We start from the raw sequence: 26828 nt of genomic DNA on the forward strand, positions 1-26828 counted from the left end.
AAGACCCTAGCAACCGCCTAGCAACCACCCAAAAGACCCTAGCAACCACCAAAAATATCCTAGCAACCACCCAGAACACCCTAGCAACCGCCTAGCAACCACACAAAAGACCCTAGCAACCACCCAAAACACCCTAGCAACCACCCAGAACACCCTAGCAACCACCCAAAATACCCTAGCAACCGCCTAGCAACCACCCAGAATACCTTAGCAACCGGCTAGCAACACCATAGCGACCATCCATAACATCCTAACAACCGCCTAGCAAAAAACTTTCCGGTCCAAACTTTCTCAAGCCAACTTAAAGTTTGTCTCGACGAACTTTCGCATCTAGTTAAGTTGGCTTGAGAGAGCCAACATATTGAAATCCTATTTAAACTTATTATTATTATTATTCTTCTTACCAAAAAATTACACTCAATCTCGTCCTAGAGCTTTAACTCTACATACTCCAAACTCGGCTCAGACCTTCAAACTGTTCTGACTCGAGTTGCTTTATCTTTTCAGACTGATCGGACTTAGGGTTTTCCTACTAATGACGATCAAAACTCGGAAAAACTCCCATTGACTTACATTGGGGAGTTCTAAAAAATTCAAATCCAGATTCAAACTCACCAACCGACAAAAATTCAAATCTAAACACCTTGAAGACTAAACCAAACTGCCGTTCTATATATATTAGCCAATGAAACTCATTTAAACTAATAAACTCTAATCTCATACATTTATAAACTAATTAACTTAAATTTAATAACTAATTAACTAATAAACTCATGAATTCATAGACTTATGAACTCTTAAACTCATAAATTAATAAACTCTGAACTCTAAACTCATTTAAACTTATAAACTCTAAACTCAAAAACTCGTACACTTATAAACTCTAAACTCATAAACTCTGAGTGTGTGTGTGTGTGTGTGTCTGAGTGAGTGTGTGAGCGAGGTAGTCTGAGTGTGTGTGTGTGTGTGTGTGTGTGTGTGTGTGTGTGTGTGTGTGTGTTTGTGTGTATCTATCTAACTTATTTATATATCTATCATAAACTTCAAACTACTTTAAACTACTTTAAACTTCAAACCACTTTAAACTTCTTAAGTTTAATGCTTCCAGCTCCCAAGCAACTCCATAGCAACCAAACTTGAGTACCCTAGCAACCGTTTTGCAAGACCTATATCTCTGTATCAGAACATCGTATAGAGATGAGTTTTGGCTCTTTTGACTCATGCTAGCAAACAGCACTTCCAACATGCTACACATGCAAGCAGTGAATAGCTACATGCTAATAGCAATTAGTTAAGTGTTAAATCATGCCAAGATCATGCTAAGAACTCTATAAAAACTCCATAGTAACCATCTGTGACAACTACCAACCACCTAGTAACACCATATCAACCGCCCTGAATACCATAGCAACCACCCAGAACACCCTAGCAACCACCCAAAATATCCTAGCAACCACCCAAAATACCCTAGCAACCGCCTAGCAACCACCCAAAAGACCCTAGCAACCACCGAAAATATCCTAGCAACCGCCTAGCAACCACCCAAAAGACCCTAGCAACTACCCAAAATATCCTAGCAACAGCCTTGCAACTACCCAAAAGACCCTAGCAACCACCCAGAACACCCTAGCAACCGCCTAGCAACCACCCAGAACACCCTAGCAACCACCCAAAATACCCTAGCAACCACCCAAAAGACCTTAGCAACCACCCAAAATATCCAAGCAACCACCCAAAACACCCTAGCAACCGCCTAGCAACCACCCAGAACACCCTAGCAACCACCCAAAATACCCTAGCAACCACCCAAAAGACCCTAGCAACCACCCAAAACACCCTAGCAACCGCCTAGCAACCACCCAAAAGACCCTAGCAACCACCCAAAACATCCTAGCAACCACCCAAAACACCCTAGCAACCGCCTAGCAACCACCCAAAAGACCCTAGCAACCACCCAAAAGACCCTAGCAACCGCCTAGCAACCACCCAAAAGACCCTAGCAACCACCTAAAATATCCTAGCAACCGCCTAGCAACCACCCAGAATACCCTAGCAACCACCTAGAACACCCTAGCAACCACCCAAAATACCCTAGCAACCACCCAAAAGACCTTAGCAACCACCCAGGACACCCTAGCAACCACCTAGCAACCACCCAGAACACCCTAGCAACCGCCCAAAATACCCTAGCAACACCATAGCAACCACCCATAACTTCCTAGCAACCGCCTAGCAAAAAACATTCTGCTCCAAACTTTCTCAAGCCAACTTAAAGTTTGTCTCGACGAACTTTCGCATCTAGTTAAGTTGGCTTGAGAGAGCCAACATATTGAAATCCTATTTAAACTTATTATTATTATTATTATTATTCTTCTGAGCGGAAAAAAATCTGAGACTAACTCCTCCTAGAGCTTTAACGCTACATACTCCAAACTCGGCTCAGACACTCAAACTGATCTGACTCGAGTTGCTTTATCTTTTCAGACTGATCGGACTTACGGTTTTCCTAAAAATGACGATCAAAACTCGAAAAAACTCATTCAAAAACTCCATTGACTTACATTGGGGAGTTCTAAAAAATTCAAACCGACAAAAATTTAAATCTAAACACCTTGAAGACTAAACCAAACTGCCGTTCTATATACTATATGAGCCATTGAGACTCATTTAAACTAATAAACTCTAAACTATAAACACTTATAAACTAATTAACTTATAAACTAATGAATTCATAAACTTATGAACTCTTAAGCTCTTAAATTAATAAACTCTAAACTCTTAATCTCATTTAAACTTATAAACTCTAAACTGATTTAAACTTATAAACTCAAAACTCAAGAACTCATACACTTATAAACTCATCAATTTATACACTTATAAACTCTAAACTCAGACACACACACTGAGTTTATGAGTGAGTGTGTGAGCGAGTTAGTGTGTGTGTGTGTGTGTGTGTGTGTGTGTGTCTGTGTGTGTGTGTGTGTCTGTCTATCTAACTTATTTATCTATCTGTCAAACTTCAAACTACTGTAAACTTCAAACCACTATAAACTTCTTAAGTTTAAATCTTCCAGCTCCCAAGCAACTCCATAGCAACCAAACTCGAGTACCCTAGCAACCGTTTTGTAAGACCTATATCTCTGTATCAGAACATCGTATAGAGATGAGGTTTGGCTCTTTTGACTCATGCTAGCAAACAGCACTTCCAACATACTACACATGCTAGCAGTGAATAGCTACATGCTAATAGTGATTAGTTAAGTGTTAAATCATGCCAGGATCATGCTAAGAACTCTATAAAGACTCCATAGTAACCATCTGTGACAACTACCAGCCACCTAGTAACACCATATCAACCGCCCTGAATACCTTAGCAACCGCCTAGCAACACCATAGCAACCACCCATAACACCCTAGCAACCACCCAAAAGACCCTAGCAACCACCCAAAATATCATAGCAACCACCCAAAATACCCTAGCAACCGCCTAGCAACCACCCAAAAGACCCTAGCAACCACCAAAATATCCTAGCAACTGCCTAGCAACCACCCAAAAGACCCTAGCAACCACCCAGAACACCCTAGCAACGACCCAAAAGACCCTAGCAACCACCCAAAATATCAATATAAATTTAAATCTAAACACCTTGAAGACTAAACCAATGTGTGTGTGTGAGAGAGTGTGTGTGTGTGTGAGAGAGAGAGAGAGAGTGTGTGTCTCTATGTGTGAGTGTGTGTGTGTGTAAACTCAAAAACTCAGAAAGACAAAATCAAGTAATTATGCTTCAAAAATTATTTTATTTAGTTAATGCCCATTTGGATCGCACTTAGTCTGGAACCTCACCCTTAAGTAAATCAAACTGGAGTAAAAAGCTCCAGAATTACTCACTCTTGGGATCACTGGAACACACAAGCCTTCCCACCACGTCAAGGTGGCGATCCATGGAAAAGGACATTCACTCTCCATCCATTCCTTATCTAACAAACAAACAAACAAACATACAAACAAACAAACAAACAGTCTATATGTAACACATTCACACACACATGCACACAAGAAGTAGACAATGTGAACAGTTCTGTAGTATAAATTTATTTGTATTAGTATTTTTTTCTTGAAATAAAGATGTTATCTTACAGCAGTGTTGACTGTGTGATGCAGATTAGTGATATATTTGATGTTTCTACTCTAAAACACAATATACCGGATCATGATAGCTGTAATACGTCTGTAGAACTCCTGCTCTGACGTTTGAGTGTGTGCCACTTATGAACACAGGATCTAGAAGAGTGTTTTTTTCTGTTGTCCCGGTGCTGATTACCTGCGTGTATCCTTTATCTTCAAACAAATTCAGAATAGGTTTGTTGCAACGAGAAAGCTGATCTTCATTGAAGTCACCACAAACGATTAGAGGCCTGAAATCAATGATCTCCAGAGATGTCAAGAGGGCGTTCAGGTGTGCCAAAAACTCTGCCAAATTATAACTTGGTGGTCTGTAGATTACAGCAAGAAGTGCTTGTTTGGGGGCTTCTATCTTCAAAACCAAATATTCCAAGTCAGTAACATTCTGCATGTACATCAGAGGAGAAACTTGAAAGTTGTTCTTCACATAAATAGCCACTCCACCACCATTTTTGTTTGCCAAAAGTGCATAGTTTGTGTAGGATGCATGCCTGTTGCGTTTGTACATGGTGTATCCATCCAGATGTAGATGTGCAGGAACAGCTGAGCCTGACAGGTGTGTTTCAGTGAGGCACAAAACATCAGCCAATAGAAGCTCATGGTGGCATTTTAAATCCTCCATATGACACTCCAGTCCCTCTGTGTTATGATGAATGATTTTAAGAGCGGAATTCAGGTTGGAATCCTGTACAATATTTAGGATGGGCTGGATACTTTGAAAATCCGCTCTTGGCATGTTCTCCAAGGAGGCACTTATTTCTGGATTACAGAAGACTTTCTTTTCATCAAAGTCATTAATGTGCAATCCACTGAGTGATGTTGTTCTGCTGAGTGCAACGTATGCCATGCCTGATTCGAATATGTGCTTCAGAGATACAACAGCGCGGTCAGTCGTCATTCCTTGGACTTTATGGATGGTACATGCGAAAGCAAGCTTCATGGGAAATTGTCTTCGAATTGTTCCTTTTCTTTTCAGTGGTTCCTCTGACCTCTCAATATAGACAATGTTGTCATCTCCACCAGGTGCTTTGTTGCGATGTTTCTGTCCAGCAGTCATATTATCTAAATGAAGACCAATTAATTGAACAAATCCATCTCGGGTCTGAGTTGTTATTTTTGCCACCTTGCCAAAAGTGCCATTAACCAGTCCATCTTCCACATCAATATTTCTGGTTAGCATCACTCGTGCACCAATAGCAATCTGTAGTGTGTCAATAAGGTCACGATTGTCTCCTTTAAATGGTACTGCTTGTCTTTTCATTTCTCCTGTTCGGGGATCTTTTTTGTAATCATGTGCATTTATGGTAATGACATTTGAAAAGCGTGAGGATATGGCTTCACTGTTGTGATTGTCTACCTCTTTATTGGTTGCATAGATGTGTAATGCATCAGTGGGACACTCTTCAGGGGAGGATCTTATGACAGTTTCTAACATGCACCTGTCTGCATCAGTTAGTTTCTCGTGCTTCCTTTTTACTCTCAGTCTGTTGAGCAGCTCAGCGTATGCAAGATCATCTCTCTGTCTCATGATCTGAGTCATAGTTATCATTTGAAAATGATCTGTCCAGAAGTCCAGCACATGGTCCTCATACACACAGAGTGGTTTTGCTCTTCCCACAGGTGGTAACTGATAATAATCTCCCACAGCTAATACAGATAAGCCACCAAAAGGTTTCTGGTTTCCTTTAATCTGTTGCAGTCTCCAGTTCACATAGGAAAACAACTGTTTTGACACCATTGATATTTCGTCGATAATTAAAATGTGTGCATTAGAAAGGTCTGCCCTGATTTCATCCAAGCTGTTTCCCAGGCCTTGGTATGGAGGCTTCAAGCTTCTCGGGAGTTTCAGAAGACAGTGCAGTGTTTTACCTGAGATGTCTTATATACTGATTGACTCTCCTCTCCCTCCTCACACCTGCCTCCATTTTGTTATTTGCAATACTATAATGTTCATTTGCACTGCTGACTGTTATTACAGTAACAACTGTTTACATATGCATCTTGCACTACTACCTTGACTGGAATATGCTCATTTGCACTGCCGACTGTTATTTACAGTACCGACTGTTATATATACATTGCAATATCGTACCTTATCTGTAATATGCAATTACTTTCCACTGCACTCACTCGGATAGCTTCTGTCCAAACTTTATTTGCACTACTTTAAATCCATTGTTATACTGCTCATTAGCCTAACTTATACATATATCTATTTGTAAAATTCTGTTTATAGTAATATCCATCTGTATATTATGCTCACATTCTGTTTATAGTAACAGCCATCTGTATATATATTCATAGTACATATCTATCTGTAAAATTATGTTTATAGTAACAGCCATCTGTATATTATATTCAGTACATATCTATCTGTAAACATTCTGTTTATAGTAACAGCCATCTGTATATTATATTCAGTACATATCTATCTGTAAACATTCTGTTTATAGTAATAGCCATCTGTATATTATTATATTCAGTACATATCTAGCTGTAAATTCTGTTCACAGTAATAGTTATCTGTATATTATATTCATAGGACAATCTATCTGTAAATTTTTGTTTATAATAGTATTCAACTCTATATTTATTCAGTACATATCCATGTTCTGCACTTATGAACCACTGTATATCCTGCACTTGCTGCTATTGCACTTCTGGTTAGACCTAAACTGCATTTCGTTGCCTTGTACCTGTACTTGTGTAATGACAATAAAGTTGAATCTAATCTAATCTAATCTAAAGGCTGCAGTTCCTGTGAATGCTGTTAAAAGAACGGTTGGCTTGGAAATGTCAGTATGCTCTTGTATGCATGGAAGCCTGCGCAAAATCTTGGTTGCTTCTGCATAAATAGATTTGATGACGTGCGATTTACCAACTCCTGCTCCTCCATTCAAGAAATACAGAAACTGTTGTGGGTTTTCACCAGAGACACATCTTTTGCACCAGTCTCGGACTGCATAAAATATGGAAGCTTGTGTTTGATTCAAGCTCTGGTACATTTTGCGAATCTGTGCATGATTTTGTTGGGTAGCTTCCAGGAGTGGCATAGCGGTGTTACTGACAGAGGTAGATGCTGTGTATTCAGGAATATCGTCCTGCTCGTTCACGTCATTAGGATCAGTGGGTTCACGTTCTGATATGCTCTCCAAACGGATCAGTTCATTTGCTGGAGCCAATGTAGTCCATGCATCTTCAACGGGACCATTCTGTTCAAAATCCTCAATTGCCTTTTCTATAGCCTCATTATGTTTTTCATATTTCTCACGGTTTTCGTTCACAATATTGCACACGCGCTGCAGTTCATCAGTTCCTGGTAGTTTTACTGAAGCGAATGCATAAAATGATTCGTATGTCTGGAATCTTGTGGACTTCAGCTGCTCATCTGAGCGATATGGCAAGTAAAGCTTTAGAAAAGTTCCATAGAATTTTTCTGGGTTTTTCTGCTGTGAAAACCGGGCAAATCTGATGACAGCAGGTTTTCCTCTTGTTCTTTTCTGTATGTGTCCCAAGTTTTTTTGAAGTGGCAAAACATTTTTACCTTTTGTCTTTCCTGCATAAACAATGCGGTATTCACTTGCAAATTCAGCCATGCACATGTTCTCAAATTCAGGTCTGTTTGGTCTGGCTTTGTACTTTTCTGGCAATCCTGTCATCCACACATTCTCTATGTCATCATCCATGCTCTCCAAGCACCTCATTGGTAAACTCATCTTTACAGCGTTGTCATCAGTAGGTATGAATATGACAGCACGTGATGATGATTTTAATTTCAGACTGCATGTGCGAGCGACTGCCTCCTGAGCACTGACTTCTCTGTTCTTTGAATATGCATTCATGACCTGCTTCATGCACTCACGTTCAGACAGGTTATCATGGCTTGAGTCTTTTATCACTTTTTTAAGATAATCACTCATCTCATGCTCAGCTTTTGAAATGTACGAGACAATACACATGATGCAGCTGTAGGGGTTCAGAATGAACTGTATGTCCATGTTTGCATCCCAGGCTCTTAACAGCATTGGATTATAACCATTAACCCAGCAGTCCTGTGGTCGTCTCTCCATGAATATTGAACTTGATGTAGAAATAGTATCGATATGTTTCTCGTAGTCTTCATAAGTCATGTTTACTTTATGAAGTAGCTGTGTAATGCTATCAAAACTCTGAGTTGAGTCATTCAGTAGATCCCACACCTTCTGCAGCTGTTCTTTTGCGAAACTGGCATCATTTCTTTCCTCTGCTTCATTACCTTCATCATCATTCTCTACAGGAGGAGGCCTGGGGCGTGATATCATTGTTCTTTTAATGGGTGGTTTAGGAAATCCAAACCGGCAGTGCTTCTTGTTCTTTCTACAGGATTTTGAGTGGTTACGACTGTGCATCTGTACTTCACTTACAATTTTATGTAGTTCTGGGTCTTTGTCTGGGTCTGGTAATTTGCATGAGATGTATTTATCAATGAAATCACACACATCCTGATCTTCATCTTTTTCAAACTCTGGAGCATCTTTAACCCAAAATAAGCAGTGAATGTGTGGAGAGCCACGTAGCTGGAACTCTACTCTGTAAAAAAAGTCAATTACCTCACCGATAGGTCGAGCAGGGGAATTGATCAAATCTCTCATCAAGGCTTCAACTCGCTTTTCAAAAATTCTCATCGCCGTCACAGGGTTACTTCTGAGGATTTCACATTTTTCGGACCAGTCTAATTCAGCAAAGTTCACAGTTTCACCTTGTTGTGCTTTAATAGCAGTAATCACATCAGGCCATCTCATCTCAGCAGCACTAAACGTACAGAAAAATGTTGGAGTGCCGAGCTGTCTTAGCATAGCAAACAGATCACGGAGAGATTTCTCCCAGTATGCTGGAGTCCCTCTTAATGGTTGCATGAATCGTGTAGCTTCCTTATTTATTATAAGCTTTTCTAACTCCTGTTTGTCCTGCAGCAGTGAGCAGTTTATTCTGCGTCCATCACGGGTCATGGGTTTTCCTTTCCGTAGTTGGATAGACATACTTGATGTAGCCATGTTTACTTCAGTTACAAACTGCGCAAAGAAGATATAGTTGGTATCCTTCGCACAACGATTGTCAATAGAGAATAGTCTAGAGTTAAAGTATCTGCTGGGGGAAACATGTTTTGCTCTACCAGGTTCATCAAATGTGTTCGTGCCATCAGGAAACTGCACTGGAAACGCCATAGACTCAAGTTTAGGAATTTTGAAAGTGTTTACAGGAGTGTTTCTCTCTGCAGGGGCAATGCAAAATATTCCATCATCATAAGACAACAGCTGCTGGCCGAGATCTGGGGGCTGAAGACATGTGTCCAAGGCAAGGCCTCTCGATTGCTCTTCTGCAGTGTCATCGTTAGAATCATTGTGTTCATTCTCATTGCTCTGTTCTTCAGTGTTCTCACTTTGTCTACTGTTCTCAATATCCATTTCCTCATCAGGAGCATTGATGTCATTTTCACACTCTTCATGCTCATTAAACATTTCTTCTTCAGAAGCATTGATGTCATCGGCACACTCTTCATGCTCATTAAACATTTCTTCTTCAGACGCATTGATGTCATCGGCACACTCTTCATGCTCATTAAACATTTCTTCTTCAGAGAGTTCTGCATTAATGACGATATCTTTATATTCTGAATGGATATCTTTTAGCTTTCTTAAAGCAGACAAAACCTTTTGCATGTTCACAGTCTGAAACTGATAGTGGCCTTGGTAACACAGACGTCTTTTGAGTTTCACTGTAAGCAGTTGTGATTCACTTCTTGGTCTGGGTAAACAATTTACTGTTGTTTCTACTTCAGATGCAACAGAAATCACAGCACCTTTAATAGCTCTTTGCTGGCCTTTCGGTAGTGTAACAATCTTAGCAAAGGGAATGTACTTTGCAATAATGTGTCTTTCAAGAACATTCAAATCGCAGAGTTCTGGAGGAATGGCAGCGAACTGAAGATTATTGGCTAAAGCAATGTCTGGCATCAGACCTCTCAATAGTGTATTATGGCAGCAGTGACAGATCCACTCGGTTTTCCTGTTCTCCAAGGCACATTGATCAGGGCAGTCAGAGCAGACATGAACATAGTTCCCAGTCAAGCAAACTGAAGCAACTGTCGGATTCTTCTGATAGCGCTCACGATCACATGATTTGACTTGATTTGAGAAGAGTGCTCTGGCACAGCATGTGCAGACATAAGTTGGCCCCTGTTTTATAACGTCTCTGAAAACATTTAAGGCTCTTAACACAGTCGGATCTTGTACTGCGTCAGGCTGGTTATTTTGTACAGTGTCTCTCTGCTGGCGCATCAGATTCATGTTTTTGTATTTGCGCTGTATTTCTTGTGCACAGTGTACTTTGTGAAGTATCTTGAGTGCAGATATTTTGTTTTTAGATTTGAATAAATTATATTCTTTCTGCCGAGCCCTAAAATGTGCATCACAGTGATAACGTTGTTTAAAGTTGTTCTTCCTTTTTTCATAGAAGTTAGGATCATTTTTGCATCGGTTTGTGTAATGCTCTATTTGCCTTTGTCTAAAAATTGGATCCTTTAAATATCTATCAACAAGGTATTTCATATGCTGCTCCTTATATTTAGCATTGTTCCTATAATTTCTCAATATATAATTCTTCTGTTTCTCCCTGAATTGTGCATCATTCCTGTAATTTTTAATTATATAATTCTTCTGTTTCTCCCTGAATTGTGCATCATTCCTGTAATTTTTAATTATATAATTCTTCTGTTTCTCCCTGAATTGTGCATCATTCCTGTAATTTTTAATTATATAATTCTTTTGTTTCTCCCTGAATTGTGCATCATTCCTGTAATTTTTAATTATATGATTCTTTTGTTTCTTTCTGAATTGTTCAATATTTCTGTACTTGCTAATTACATAAGCCTTTTTTCGCTCTCTGTATTCATTGATATTTTTATAATTGTTTTTCATTGCTTGTTTGTGTTCTTCTCTGTAAATCATACTATTCCAATACTTGTTCTTCATGGTTTGGTTATGTCTTTGCCTGGATTCACTGCTTCTTTTATAATCATAGACTTTACGTACAGCCTGTTTTTTGTCATTAACACCTTGGCTCTGAACCATTTCTTTGTGCCATTTTTTAGAGTAAGCCTTTTGCTTCTGAGTCTTGTTCAGTTTTTCTGTCTGCTTAATTGTCGATTGTGAATATTGGTGATTTGGAGCTGACAATCGCAATTGATCCTGTGACAGCATTCCATGAGAAAGTTCACTGAATGGTACATTTTTATTACTGTCTTGATTCTGAGTGACAGAAGTTATAACATTCATTTTATCTTGCAAAGTCAAGTGGGCTTGATCATTAGTTGATGTGGCTCCATTAACGGTAGTCTCAGATGGTTGTTCAACCGGATCTTGGACACACTGTTGTGAGACATCAGCAGACATGCATTGTTCTTTGTTTGACAGAACTTCGTTCTCAAAAGAGGTGGATGGTTGCACATCTTGGACTTGAACATACAGTTGTGAGACATCAGTAGACCTGCATTGTTCTTTGTTTGACAGAGCCTCGTTTTCAGAAGAGGTGGATGGTTGTACATCACGTTCAAGCACACAGCAGTTCAGGGAGACTTCAGGACGTACACTGCTTTCAGTTATCCGGTTAATGAACGATACAGGTAGCAGATCAAATTGTTGCTGGTCTCTCAAATCGAAACACCCTTGAAACAATAGCATCAGCCTCTCGATCATGTCTTCTAGACGGAAGAAGGTCAACATCACGGCCGTACCAGTGCTTTCTTCCTCAGGCATTCCATATGCTGATCTGCAGTGAGAATCAAAATAACCAAACCTCCCTGAGCGATCTCTGAATACGGCGATACATGTGGTTCCAATCAGCAGCAACGCGTCACTCACATCAGCTCTGAGGCACTGCAGAGTATTCTCAAGGTTATCATACTCGCCCAGGACAGGTGAATCTTTCAGAAATCCAACTCTCTGCGGATGTTTCAGGATGTTGTAGCAGGCAGAATTGGTTTTAACTGTGCTTGGCAGCTCATCAAAGTTTAAAAAATTAGCCACAAATTGTGCTTTGCTCTGCAGTGTTTTTTTGACACTAGTGTAAACTGCATCACCTTTCTGCAAAATGCGGTCTAAATCGAAACTGCGCAACTCATTACGTTCATTATGGACAGCTAGGAACATTAATGCATTGCAAGTACACTGACGGCTTCTGGAGTAAATGTTGTACCTGGAATCGTTTTGACAGTGGGATGCTGTAACAGACAGAACATAAGCATTTTCATCAATCATACCTGATACACAGGCACTACTGGTGCCACATGAAGCTTCTAGGTTTCTGCGCTGTTTCTGAGATTGACTCCTCTTTCCTTTTCTTGGCATGGTGATGTTTCAGCACTGGCAATCAAGCAAATATGTTTGAGTAATGGGTAAAAATATTGATATTTACTGTTACTTGAAAAACACACACACAAAGATAATGCCTTATATGTGATCAGATATACAGAAAAAAATTATATTTGATATATAACAGGAGTATATATATATATATATATATATATATATATATATATAAAAAAAACAGTAATACAACAGTTGATATATAACAACAGTAAATTAATTAATATGAAGTTAGGTTGATCAAAAAATGATTGTGTATTTTACAAGAGTTGATATTCCACTTTCTTGAATCTGCAGTTGTTTTTTCTCACTTGGGTTCGATAGTCAAGTTTTTCACAGTCAAGCTTTTCACAGTCAAGTCGATCTTTTTAGTCAAGTGTTCAGAGTTTTTGGTGTTCAAAGCGTTTTTTGGTTTTCAAAGCGTTTTCAGGGTAAAACTTGTGGTGGTTCTGGCTCTTTATTTTTAAAGATGCGCAAGCTTGCATGTGCGGTTTGGATTTATGCGTTTTGGTTTTTGCATTTTTGAGATTGCGTTTGGGGTGCAAGCAAGCGAAGCAGCAAGCAATGCAGCAGCGTTTTTGGATAGCGGCCAGTTAGTTTTTGGTTTGAAGAGAAAGAACAGAATGGGCAAGAGGTAGAGGTTTAAGCGAGATAAAAGTTTGAGTGAAAATGGCCATAAAGGACAGGACAGTAAAGGACACACACACACACACACACGCACGCACGCACACACACACACACACAAAAAACAAGTTAATTACATTCTTTACAGAAAACATTAATACACAATTGCACTTAATTAAAACTTCACTTTACAGTTAAGTGGGCAAATATAATAATAATAATAATAATAATAATAATAATAATAATAGTAAAACAAGAATAATTTCTAAAATTATTACTTACTCTATAGAGGTGGGAAAATGTAATAAATAAATACAGATTGCAATAATCAACATATTTTCAACACATGACTGAATTATAATTGTATGAAATTACGTGCATTTTTTGGGGTTATGATGCTACGCCATTAAATGTAAAACAGTTCTTACATAAATGGAAATAGAGATGTCCAATCTACTGCAGGGCGAGAGAAAAAGAGACACATCTCACACAAATCAAGCTGTTCATTTAAGCTAAAAAAAACTTGTTTTTACTCAGCATATTTACATGTCCAACAAACAAATACATTTACCTTTACTCTAATTTCTACCAATGGCTAAATGTTTAAATATCACAATGTTATATATACAGTAAAGACTAAGACAGCAATGTCTATGTGGACCCTACAGGACCTGTAGAATTGTGCATTAAAGGGATACTCCACCGTTTTTTCATATTAAACTATGTTATTCCTTAACTAAGACGAGTTGATACATACCTCTCTCGTCTCAGTGCGTGCACTAAATCGCTCTGTCTTGCGGCGAAACTTTGTTAGCACTTAGCTTAGCCCAGTTCATTCAATATGGGCCAAGCAGAGAAGCTACCAAACACCTCCACGTTTTCCCTATTTAAATACAGTTACTCACGTAGTGTAACTCGACCTAGGACGGTGACACAAAACAAAACATTGCGCTTTTCTAAGCGTGTAAAATGGATAACTATATTGTATGGCGGAATACCATAGCAAGTGCTTGTAAGCACTTCGACTTGGCGCAGTAATATCTTCACTCGTGAAAAATCCTCTCACCGGCCCCCGCTCCCTCTAGTGAAGATATTACTGCGCCAAGTCGAAGTGCTTACAAGCACTTGAGAGAGAGGTATGTATCAACTCATCTTAGTTAAGGGAATAACAGTTTAATATGAAAAAACGGTGGAGTATCCCTTTAATCAATATAAATATAAGACTAATGATTAATATGTGGTGTGTGTTACTTGCATAGACAGCCAAAGCAGCCTCCACCCTATGGATAAATGAAAGTAAATCAAAAAAACAAACAGCTAGTGATAGTGAATAGAAATGGCTGTTCATGCGTTTGTTACGTCTCTGCTAGATTAATGCAATTCATTATTTTGCTGTATATCCAAGTCTCAAATTGCTTGTCTTCAGCTAGTCCAAAACGCTGCGGCCAAACTTCTTCATAAGTGTCGTAAATTTGAACAAATCTCTCCTATTCTCAGCGAATAGACTTTAAAGGACCATGACTTTAGGGCCACGACTCTGGAACTCTTAACTCTAGATATTAGAACGGCCCCTTCTCTGTCTGCTTTCAAGTCTCTGTTTGCTTTCAAGTCTCTGTTTTTGGTTCTTCTGTTTTATGGTTACTCTCATTTTTTATTTATATTTTGTTATGCCTGTAATATCTACTTTTAATCTTGTTTTTCTGTAAAGCATTTTGTCAGCTGTTGTAAATGTGCTATATAAATAAAATTGAACTTGAACTATTAATGAGGTGAATGTGAATAAATGAATTACCTTAAAATGAAGGTGCTGATGGCAGTTGGCAGTGGGCACGAGGCAGTGGAGCAGACACAAAATCTAATCGATATATTAAATAAGTAATCTTGATCTAATACGCAAACATGTTATTCAAAATGTTAAGTACAAAAGAGATTATTACATGTTGTGAAATATGGTATAGATTGCTATTCCATATTTATTTCATATGCAAATACTAAGAATGTGTCAGACAGTCAGCTAAAAAGATTACTTACCGCAATGGATGCAATGAACTCAAGATTTCTCGTTTATACAGACATTGATTCACATAAAGGGAAAGGGAGAAACATAAGAAATGACATATGATTCACTAATATACGAGTCAGATATTACAGAGTTCTGTATGGATGGACATGTACAGAAGAACTGTCAAGTCTTACAAAATATTATTGATTTTATTGGTGTTATATTTATTTACCACAAGGTTAGATGGCATTAAAGGTGAATGTAATACAACATTACAATTATGTCTACGATCTTCATGTATGCAATCAATTCTGCTGTTATACAATTTAATACAATGCTGTTTTACAAAAGGCAGGTTTTTCTCATGATAAATGCAAATACTGAGAATCTGTCAAGCTGTCACTCAAATACTAGCGAATTACCTTGAAATGAAGGTGCTGATGGTAGTTGGCAGTGGCTACAAGGCAGTGGAGGAGATCCGAAACCTAATGAGTAAATGCAATGAGTAATCTTGATTCCAAAAATGTTATTCAAATCTTAAGTGCTTAATAAAAGAGGTTATTACATGTTGTGAAATACGCTCATGTAGATTGCTATTCCATTGTAAATGCAAATACTGAGATTGTGACAGTCAGTTAAAAAGATTACTCACCGCAATGGATGCAATGAACTGGTAAGATTTTTTCAGACATGTATTCACATAATGGGAAAAAAAAAATGAAGAAAAATAAGAAATCACATATAATTCACTATTTTACAAGTAAAATATTGCACAGGCCTGCATGGATGAACATGTACAGAAGAACAGTAAAATCTTAAACATTTCATTGACTAATCTGAATCATATGAATATATGTAAATTCGAAATCGATGTACAAATTTGTATTATTTATTTACCACAAAAGTTAGATGGCCACAAAGTAAGGTGAATGTAAGAAAAAAAAACATGTTTCCCTTTATGTCTATGTTCTTCATCTCTGTAATCTGCCAATCATTCTGCTGTTATACAATTTATCAGTGATCAAGAGGGGGTAACATTAGGTTTTTACCATAACTAATAGCAAATGCTGAGAATCTGTCAGGATATCAATCAAATTCAAATACTTACACAACAGCAACAACGACCTGTTAACACTCAAACAAAATGGGGAAATAGGTCAGATAATACACGGGTATGGATGAATGGACATAATAAAAGTACCGTTAGCATTATTAGTTTGGTAATAAATGAATGCAACCGATAGGTTTAAGTCAAGTCAAGTATATTTGTATCTAAAGTTAGCGCTTTTCACAATTCAGATTGTGTTTACCATAAACTTATCTCACGGCGCCCTATATTTCATATAAACAGGAACAAAAAGCCCAATGTCATACCAAAATAACGAATACTTATATCTTAAGTGAATATTTTTAACAAAACAAATCAAGTTAACTTAGACGAAAGACAGATCTTCGCACAATCTCCTCACGAGACACATGATTATTGTAAGTTAATGCTTAATGGAAATTATGTTTCAGCAATTATAAACAGTTATAATCAAATAGGTTTAACTGCATTCAAATCGTTGACCCACACACATTTTAATTACCTCAGACAAATTTTCTTACTCACCCGACGCAGGCCTAGAAAAATCCAGAATGGCCGCGCATTAGTTATGCAGCATTCAACATTTTAATTGGCCAGCCGTTATATTCGTTTAAATACTAAACCCTGATACACTTATAATCAAGTTTAATTAGTCAAAATACATTTAAAAGTCATTACAAGTAAAAAAAAATGACAATAAATAAAAATAACAAGTTAAAAATATTTATCAAAACGCGCCCGCGAACACACAGACCGTGCAGGAGATGCGCGCACCCTAGCGGAGTCAGTTAATAAAAACGGAAATGTTTAATTAATACATTAGGCATCAACAAGACAAGAGAGAAGTCAGCAAAAAGGGTAATAGGAAATAGGGTCATCCATTAATAATTTAATTAAACAATTGCAGGCAAAACAGATTTAATATGGATTTATTTTTAATTCATTACAAGTTAAAAAATATTAATCAAAGCGAGCTCGCACACATAGAGCAGGAGATCCGCCAGAGAATATTAAATAAAATTGATTTCAAGTTAAAAATATTTATTATAATACATAAAATGAATTATAAGTTTAAAAAAAAATATTACAATAGATAAAAATAATTACAAGTTAAAAAATATTTAATTAAAAACACGCCCACGCACACACAGGAGATGCTAATAATATCATAAATAACAAATAATATCACAAAGAATATAAATAAAATTCATTATCAGTTAAAAACATTAAAAACATGCACACGCCCGCGGGCACACACACAAAGGGTGCGCGCAGCAGATGTCCTTAAAAGACGTGCACAGCCCCCTGTCTTCTTCAGTGCGCAGCAGTTCTCCACCGCTTACCAGAGAAGGCGCTATTGTTCCCCTGCTGAATTTTAAGGTGAGATGGAAGATATAACATGTAATGATGTATTTGAAACACTATGCATTTATAAATGTTAATTTATACATAAATAAATAAGAATAAAATTAAATAAAATAAAAAGTCAGAAACTAGCTGACAGGAAAGTTTATTTTCTGAGGTAAATCTTTACTTCATTATAAATTTTATCAATGACTTTCAATATATAAATCAACTACATGAATAAATAAATCAATTCCTGTGAAATATAAAGTAAAAAAAGATAGAAATCCTGTCAGAGTATGAAGTTTAAAAAAATTATCCTGTCAGAGGCTGCTCTTTTTCCACTTCCAGGCAGGAAATGTAATTTTCAGAGATACATTTTTACGTCACAAGAAACATAACATGTAATGATGTATTTGAAACACTATACATTTAGAAATGTTAATTTACACATAAATAAGAATAAAATAAAAAGTCAGAAACTAGCTGACAGGAAAGTTTATTTTCTGAGGTAAATCTTTACTTCATTATAAATTTTATCAATGACTTTCAATATATAAATCAACTACATGAATAAATAAATAAGTTCCTGTGAAATATAAAGTAAAAAAAAGATAGAAATCCTGTCAGAGTATGAAGTTTAAAAAAAATTATCCTGTCAGAGGCTGCTCTTTTTCCACTTCCAGGCAGGAAATGTAATTTTCAGAGATACATTTTTACGTCACAAGAAATTATTTACGCAATTAATTTATTAATTGGAAGTTGTTGTTTAACATTTCTTGTGACATAAATATTTATTAAACAAAAAAAAAAAAAAAAAAAAAAAAAAACCTGTCAGGGATTGGAAAAGAAGCCCTCTATGGCTAAGGTTGATGTGTTATACAAGTCAAGATATATACAAGATATATACAAGTCATTCTGTCATGATATTTTCATGTCTTATAAAGTAATTGAAAACATTATGAAAGTTATAACCATACCTTTTTCTTCTTCTATTATTCTTAGAATGGCAACCCCCAGTCGCCAAGCACCACTCAGACTGAAGTGTGTGGGTAACCGCAGGAGCAAAAAGGCGTTAACTTTTGTCTCCGGCGATAATACTATAGATGTTGGATTATACCGAGTCACCACACAGTCTGTCCTAACAGATGGACAGACATGTTACATATCAGTAAGAAGTGGAAGTGACCCGGAGTTTGAAGAGGGTGGGTCGTATGTAGTGAAAAATTTTACCATGTCAAAGAAATATGGCCGGCCGTGTATTTTTATCAACCGGTCAACCAGGAAATTCAAAACCTCCCCACTGGCCATAACTGAGGCGGCAGAGAGAGCTGCTAAGGAGGTCCTCTGTCCTCCTTCCCCATGTGTAACTGGGGAAGAACAGGACATCTTCTCCACCCCTGGGTACCTGACTCTGCGGGGAAATATTGAAATAGTAAGTTAATTTAAAAGCATAATTGAATATCTAGTACATTATCCTGGTATACTTAGCCTAGGTAAATGTAAGCTATTATACTTGTGTTTCTCAATCACAGTCCTAGAGTACCCTAACACTCTTATTTGAGATGCAGTGTTTAGGTGAATTATTCTGGGCTGTTATTTTCCAGGTGCAAGTGGCAAAGATGACTCGGGCCCAGTTTCCCATCCTGGACCTTTGTCTGAGATGTGGCAGCAAACTCTACGACATCTCATTATGGAGAGAGGAGGCGTTGGTGGAGCTGTATGTCGGCGATAAGGTGGAGGTCACCCACCTAAGAGCCAATATACGGCCTAACGGAAAAGGAAAGTTTGACTCTTCCAACTACACAACTGTCAAGGTAAACAAATATAAATTTCAAATATTGTGAAAGACAAGTTAACAGTCAATAATAAAAAATAAGAACAAATAATTAAACTGCAAGCATTGAGATCTTCGTAATCAAATCGGGAACATCTATATTGATACCCAGCCCAAAGGAAGATATTTAGAGGAATATCAGTAACCAGGCAGTTTTTGGGTCCCATTGACTTCCATAGTAGGAAAAAAATATACTATGGAAGTCAATGGGACCCAAAAACTGCCTGGTTACTGATATTCCTCTAAATATCTTCCTTTGTGTTCAGCAGAAGAAAGAAATTCATACAGGTTTAAAACAACATGAGGGTGAGTATATGATGACAGAATTTTCATTTTAAAAGTGAACTTCTCCTTTAAGTCAAAGAGGAGAAAAAAAAAAACAATCTTACATCGATAGTTACAATCCCAATGTTGATAACCTTGGCATGACCCTTCTGGCTCTGTGTCCTGTAGTAAAATCAGTATAAATGTTAGATCTCTTCTAAATATTTACATTAATTGTTAAGACATAAAAAATATATATATTATATATAGTATAAGACGGTATTTTTTTTGTATGACTGTACCGTCATGTGTACCCTAAGTGTAGATTTGTTTTATTTATTTTTCACCAGATTGTTGAGCGTCAGACCCTCGAGGCAGTGCTGACGATTATCGGAGTGTCAGAAGATGACGGCATGCTCATCCTTTTGGACAGTGAGATGGAAGACTTCACTGTACCAGGTCATTTTTATTCTGGAAATATAAATGACTTGGTACAGCAGCTTCCGGTTAAGTTAAAAGTTCAGCATGTTAACCATCGTGTGCTAAAACTACAACACCTGGAGATCGTGGATCCAGTTGAGGACGCAGAATTCCTGGACCTTATTGAGGTGGCAGAATCCCTGGATCCAACTGAGGCTGCAGAATCCCTAGATCCAGTTGAGGACGCAGAATCCCTGGATCCAACTGAGGCCGCAGAATCCATGGATGGGGAAAACACAGATTGAGGATTATAATTTGTTTGTTAAAAAAGTCATGGTCATTGACTTTTATTTTTATTAGGTTTTGTTTTCTTAAGTTCTGATTGTTTTCCATTTCTGATTGTTTTCTATTTTTAAGTGTTCCAAGTAATTTGCATATACATTATTAAATGATGTTTTATTATAATATCTTGTTGTGTGCTTCTTTGCATTCACCCCATTACATTACAGCTTGTTTGTTTTTATGGTGTTTTAATTTGAATTACATTGCGTAAATTACGAAAAACAAAATGCATGAGCTGTTCTCTGTTTCAGGAAAAGATTCAAAGCATCAGGAATGTTGCAAACAGTGCCATCTTGTGGCAGGTCAAAAACCCAGATGTTTACAGCTCTCTTGTTTTATCAACTAAGCACAAATAAAAAGCCTGACAATGCTAAATGTTTTTTGATAATCTAATACATATAATAATAATAATAATAATAATGTAGTGTTTCAATAAATGAATGAATAAAATGTTTCTGGACAGTGTTGCTGTCAACGGGTAACCAGGTGAGAGACAGCGCCCACGACTGATCTAAATTATCCAAATTTTAAAAATGAATTGCTGCCACCTACCACTTAATTTCACATTTAAAGTACAGTTTTTCATTTCGAAAATAAATATTCAACATTATGTTTAAAAACAAAAGCATTGTTAATGAATTCTTAATAGGTAGGCTATTCATCAAGTCATTATTCACTCCAAGTGAGCATTGCAAAGATTCATTTTGATACTGAATTCATCAGCTCTATTGTGTCTTGTTACTCTAATTTAAATGACTTATTAAATTGTAAGAATTTGACATAAAAGATGATGCATACATTCAGCACAGCATTCCCAGAAAGGTTGAAGCTGTTATGATAGTCATTTTTTTTTACTAATAACTAAAAAAAATAAACATTTTTTGTCGATTATTGCTCTTCATATTGTTATAATGAATAGCGTCGATTAAAAGAATATTAAACCTTTTTATGTGAGGGGGGAAATGTAATACTTGCACGACAATAACCACTTAGGAATAAGTTAACTGCTTTTTACGCATTAGAAAAAAATTGCATGGCATAAAAAATGACTATAAATCATCATCTTACTTACATAGTATCTACACTTTTCCTCGAGCGAACTGGCAGAATCCAGTCAGGGGTCATGACTGTCTGTCTGTCTGTCTGTCTGACTGACTGAGGTGAACAGTTAAAGGAGACATATCATGCTTTTAAATTGTTCCTTTTTACATATAAATCATACATTTGTAGTCTATATAAAGCGGAACTGCAATGCTTGGGTCTGAATTCCTCATTATTATAGCTCCACAAACCCCCTTTTTACCCCTTTTCTGATGTGCGTCTCAGAGCAACCCGTTTTGATGCGGTCTCTTTAAAAAACATTGAGACACTTCATACCCCGCCCCCTCTCCAGGTTGCAGAGGTTCAACTCCACCCCATTCGGCCATTTTTGTAGTCTGATAGCAGAGATAGGATTATCTAACGGCACAGAAACTTTTTATTCACACGTTATTAACAAAATGTCAACAACGGAAGACTTGTCCAGCCAGCCTTACATGTTCGAGCCAGAGTCGGAGCCGGAGCGAGATAAAAATGTAGACGACGAACCTGCAGAACAACGTCTTCATATGGATGTATCGCAATGGTATGTTACTGTATTTACACATGAAACTTTGGTCTTCCGACCTTTTACCACCGTGTCGATTTATTTTGATTAATATGTGCGAGGGAGAGCGAGCAAGACAGCGTCTTTTGGAGACGGTGAAGTCATGTTTACACCATAGACTGTAGGGCTCCGAGAGATATAGAGAGCGCCCGCGCGACCGGGTCTCTCTCTCTCTCTCTCTCTCTCTCTCTCTCTCTCTCTCTCTCTCTCTCTCTCTCTCTCTCTCTCTCTCTCTCTCTCTCTCTCTCTCTCTCTCTCTCTCTCTCTCTCTCTCTCTCTCTCTCTCTCTCTCTTTGCTCGTTCTTTCAGTCAAACATGCGCCACAAGCGCGGCAGTTCATCTACATTAGACGGTGTAATGAAGCGTGTGGGTTACTACATCCAACAACCGAACATTTTAACTTACCCTCTCGTAACTTCTGCATCCTTTAGCTTGGACTACAAAATTGCAGTGATAAATAATAATGGCGGATTTCTCGAAGTGTTGGGCCGGAAGTCAATGTCCTTATTTGGCAGTTCCGCTGCAAATACTGTGACGTATTAGTTCGCAAAACGTCATAGATAACAGAAAAATCTGAACCGGTTGAAAAATATGACCAAAACAGAATATAAAGATATCAACGAAGCACCTGAAGAGAATAATTTCATCTTTTCTGTACTTCTAAACACTCCAAATATACAACAAAATGCATTTCAGGGCTAAAAAAGTGCATTTAGCATGATATGTCCCCTTTAAAACAACTCCCGCGAACCCGCAGTTTGTTTGTTCATCATTAACCAATCTGATTGGTTATTGCATTATGAGCTCAACAGAGACTTGTGTGATTGGTGGTAATGCTCAACGCTGAGAAAAAAAGTATAAAAAGTAATCTTGCATGCCACGTGAGCATCTTTACCTGTAATGCGCAACACTTTACTTTAGTTTCACATTTCAAGTTTCACATTTCAGTAAAAGTCGCTATAGATTGATTCATTTCGACTGTGTAGGGGGATTTTTTTAACCCTTTAAGTTTAAAAAGCAGGGAAATGTAGCAATTTAATTTCTTCATTTCCTTCACCTGGTTACTGTGACAACGCGCGTCCATCGCCACATTAGCTGTTCACAATATAATTTTCTTATTATTACGAGTTGTTGCTATAAAAGTTGCGATTAAGATTTTAAAATATGCTCACTGATAGCATTGAACCATTGAACTGTAATAACTGAAAAACCATCATTATTGACAATTATTGCTCTGGATATTGTAATGATGAATAAAGTCGATTAAAAGAATATTAAACGGTTTTTTTTTTTATGTGAGGGGGTAAATGTCATTCTTGTATGACAGGAACCCATTAGGAATCAGTTTATTGCTTTTTACGCATTAGAAAAGCAAGACATGTTTTAGTAACATGAAAAATCAAAAGGATTATAAATTAATATCTTACTTACATCGTATCTATCTACACTTTTCCTCGAGTGAATGGGCAGAATCCAGTCAGAGTGTCTGTCTGTCTGACTGACTGAGGTGAACATTGCGTGAACGCGGCAAAAACTCCCGCGAACCCGCAGTTTTTTCTTCATCGGTAACTAATCTGGATTGGTTATTGCATTATGAGCTCAACAGAGACTTGTGTGATTGGTGCTCAACGCTGAAAAAAAAGTAATCTTGCATAAGCATCTTCAGCCTACCTGTAATGCCGCAACACTTTCCTTTATTTTCACATTTCACTGCAAAAGTTATTCTAAAATATTCTAATCCGTATATTGTCACGTAAACTGATCCTCTCAGCACTATATTTATTACACCATAAAATAACATGCTCAACATTTTCTGGTACATTACAACTGTCACATTTATCAGAAATGCATTTTGTCATTAAATAGCCTACAGTTGATTATAAGGGGATTTATTTATTTTTACCCTTGAAGTTTAAGAAGCAGGGAAATGTAGCAATTTAATTTTTCCTTCACCTGGTTGCTGTGACAATGCGCGTCCATCACCACATTAGCTGTTCTTACAATATCATTTTTTTATTGCTATAAAAGTTATGATGAAGATTTTAAAATATGCTCTATCTCTCTCTATATCTATCTCTCTCTCTCTATCTATCTAAAACTAATTAAATTAAACTAATTTAAACTTTAAACTAATTAATTAAATAATTAAATTAGTGTCTGAGAGCCATTGAGACTCATTTAAACTTATAAACTCTAAACTACACTTATAAACTAATTAACTTATAAACTCATGAATTCATAGACTTATGAACTCTTACAGGAGAACTCCGGTCAATTTTAACATTGAGCTAATTTTTTTGTACATTTGGAGTGCAGTCAGTACAGAGAACAACGACAAAAATCGGTGTTGCCCCTGTTTTCCTCTTTTTAAAATGTGCACCCTGTTGACTTCAATGGGGCAATGTTTAAACCTGCTTTTAGCCTCTTAACATCCTTGATGTGTCATTACAAGTGCACAGAAAATGTGAGTGATTCCTTCGGGGTGAACGCGGGTGAATCTGACTGCAGTAGATGTGAAAGATGTGAATAAAAGTGATGTTTATTCAGCCAGCGATCATACCTGTATTTACATCATGTTTTCGGTCGAAGTCCACAGTAATCGATTGTCGAGCTCACGTGCGTCATCATAGATACTAAACCTATGCGAGTGAACTCGACAATCGATTACTGTGGACTTCGACCGAAAACAGGGTGTAAATACAGGTATGTGCGCTGGCTGAATAAACATCATTTTTTATATATTTCTTTCACATCTACTGCAGTCAGATTCACCCGCGTTCACTCAGAAGGAATCACTCACATGACCTGTGCACTCCAAATGTACAAAAAAATTTGCTCAATGTTAAAATTGACCGGAGTTCTCCTTTAAACTCATAAATTAATAAACTCTGAACTCTTAAACTCATGTAAACTTATAAACTCTAAACTCATTTAAACTTATAAGCTCTAAACTCAAAAAACTCATACACTTATAAACTCATCAATTTATACACTTATAAACTCTAAACTCTGTGTGTCTGTGCGTGTCTGCTTGTGTGTGTGAGTGTGTGTGTGTGTGTGAGAGAGAGAGTGTTTGTGTGTGTAAACTCAAAAACTCGTACACACTCATTTAAACTTATAAACTCTTAACTCAAAAACTTGTACACTTATAAACTCTAAACTCATATAAACTCTGAGTGTGTGCGTGTGTGTGTGAGAGAGAGTGTGTCTATGTGTGTGAGTGTGTGTGTGTGTGTGTGTGTGTGTGTTAATGAGCTTGTCTGTCTGTCTGTCTGTGTGTGTGTGTGTCTGTGAGTGTGTGTGTGAGAGTGTCTGTGTGTGATGGTGTGTGTGTGTCTGTGTGCGTATCTGAGTCTGTGTGTGTGTGTGTGTGTGTGTGTGTGTGTGTGTGTGTGTGTGTGTGTGTGTGTGTGTGTGTGTGTGTGTGTGTGAGAGAGAGTGAGAGTCTGTGCGTGCGTGCTTGTGTGTGTGTATGTCGAAAATTTAAATCTAAACACCTTGAAGACTAAACCAAACTGCCGTTCTATATACTATATGAGCCATTGAGACTCATTTAAACTAATGAACTCTAAACTCAAAACATGTGTCCAGAATACCCTAGCAACTGCCTAGCAACACCATAGCAACCACCCAGAACACCCTAACAACCGCCTAGCAACCATCCAGAATACCCCAGCTACCACCTAGCAACCACCCAGAACACCTTAGCAACCCACTAGAAACACCCTAGCAACTTTTTAACTCCAAACTTTAAACTACTTTAAACTTCAAACTAATTTAAACTTTAAACTAAAAACTTCAAACTACTTTAAACTGTAAACTAAATTAAACTTCAAACTACTTTAAACTTTAAACTAAATTAAACTTCAAACTTCTTTAAACTTTAAACTAAATTAAACTTCAAACTACTTTAAACTACTTTAAACTTTAAACTAAATTAAACTTCAAACTTCTTTAAACTTTAAACTAAATTAAACTTCAAACTACTTTAATCTTCAAACTACTTTAAACTTTAAACTTTCCAGTCCAAACTTTCTCAAGCCAACTTAAAGTTTGTCTCGACGAATAATATTATTATTATTCTTCTGTGAAAAACTGTTGACTCAAACTCGTCCTAGAGCTTTAACTCTACATACTCCAAACTCGGCTCAGACACTCAAACTGATCTGAAGTTAGTTGCTTTATCTTTTCAGACTGATCGGACTTACGGTTTTCCTACAAATGACGATCAAAACTCGGAAAAACTCCCATTGGGGAGTTCTAAAAAATTCAAATCCAGATTCAAACTCACCAACCGACAAAAATTCAAATCTAAACACCTTGAAGACTAAACCAAACTGCCGTTCTATATATATTAGCCAATGAAACTCATTTAAACTAATAAACTCTAATCTCATACATTTATAAACTAATTAACTTAAATTTAATAACTAATTAACTAATAAACTCATGAATTCATAGACTTATGAACTCTTAAACTCATAAATTAATAAACTCTGAACTCTAAACTCATTTAAACTTATAAACTCTAAACTCAAAAACTCATACACTTATAAACTCATCAGTTTATACACTTATAAACTCTAAACTCATAAACTCTGAGTGTGTGTGTGTGTGTGTGTCTGAGTGAGTGTGCGAGCGAGGTAGTCTGTGTGAGTGTGTGTGTGTGTGTGTGTGT

General features: G+C 37.2%; 1 protein-coding gene across 1 annotated transcript; it reads left to right on the top strand.

Annotated features, from left to right (window-relative positions):
- Window positions 1-15529: 15529 nt before the first annotated feature.
- LOC311292521 (uncharacterized protein) lies at window positions 15530-20622 on the top strand. The gene is made up of 3 exons (XM_084412233.1): window positions 15530-19077; window positions 19250-19459; window positions 20094-20622. The coding sequence occupies exons 1-3, from the start codon at window positions 18502-18504 to the stop codon at window positions 20466-20468; spliced, it is 1161 nt and encodes a 386-aa protein (XP_084268359.1). The 5' UTR covers window positions 15530-18501; the 3' UTR covers window positions 20469-20622.
- The last annotated feature ends 6206 nt before the right edge of the window (window positions 20623-26828 follow it).

This window comes from Rutilus rutilus, assembly GCF_951802725.1.
Source record: "Rutilus rutilus genome assembly, chromosome: 1".
Taxonomy (NCBI): domain Eukaryota; kingdom Metazoa; phylum Chordata; class Actinopteri; order Cypriniformes; family Leuciscidae; genus Rutilus; species Rutilus rutilus.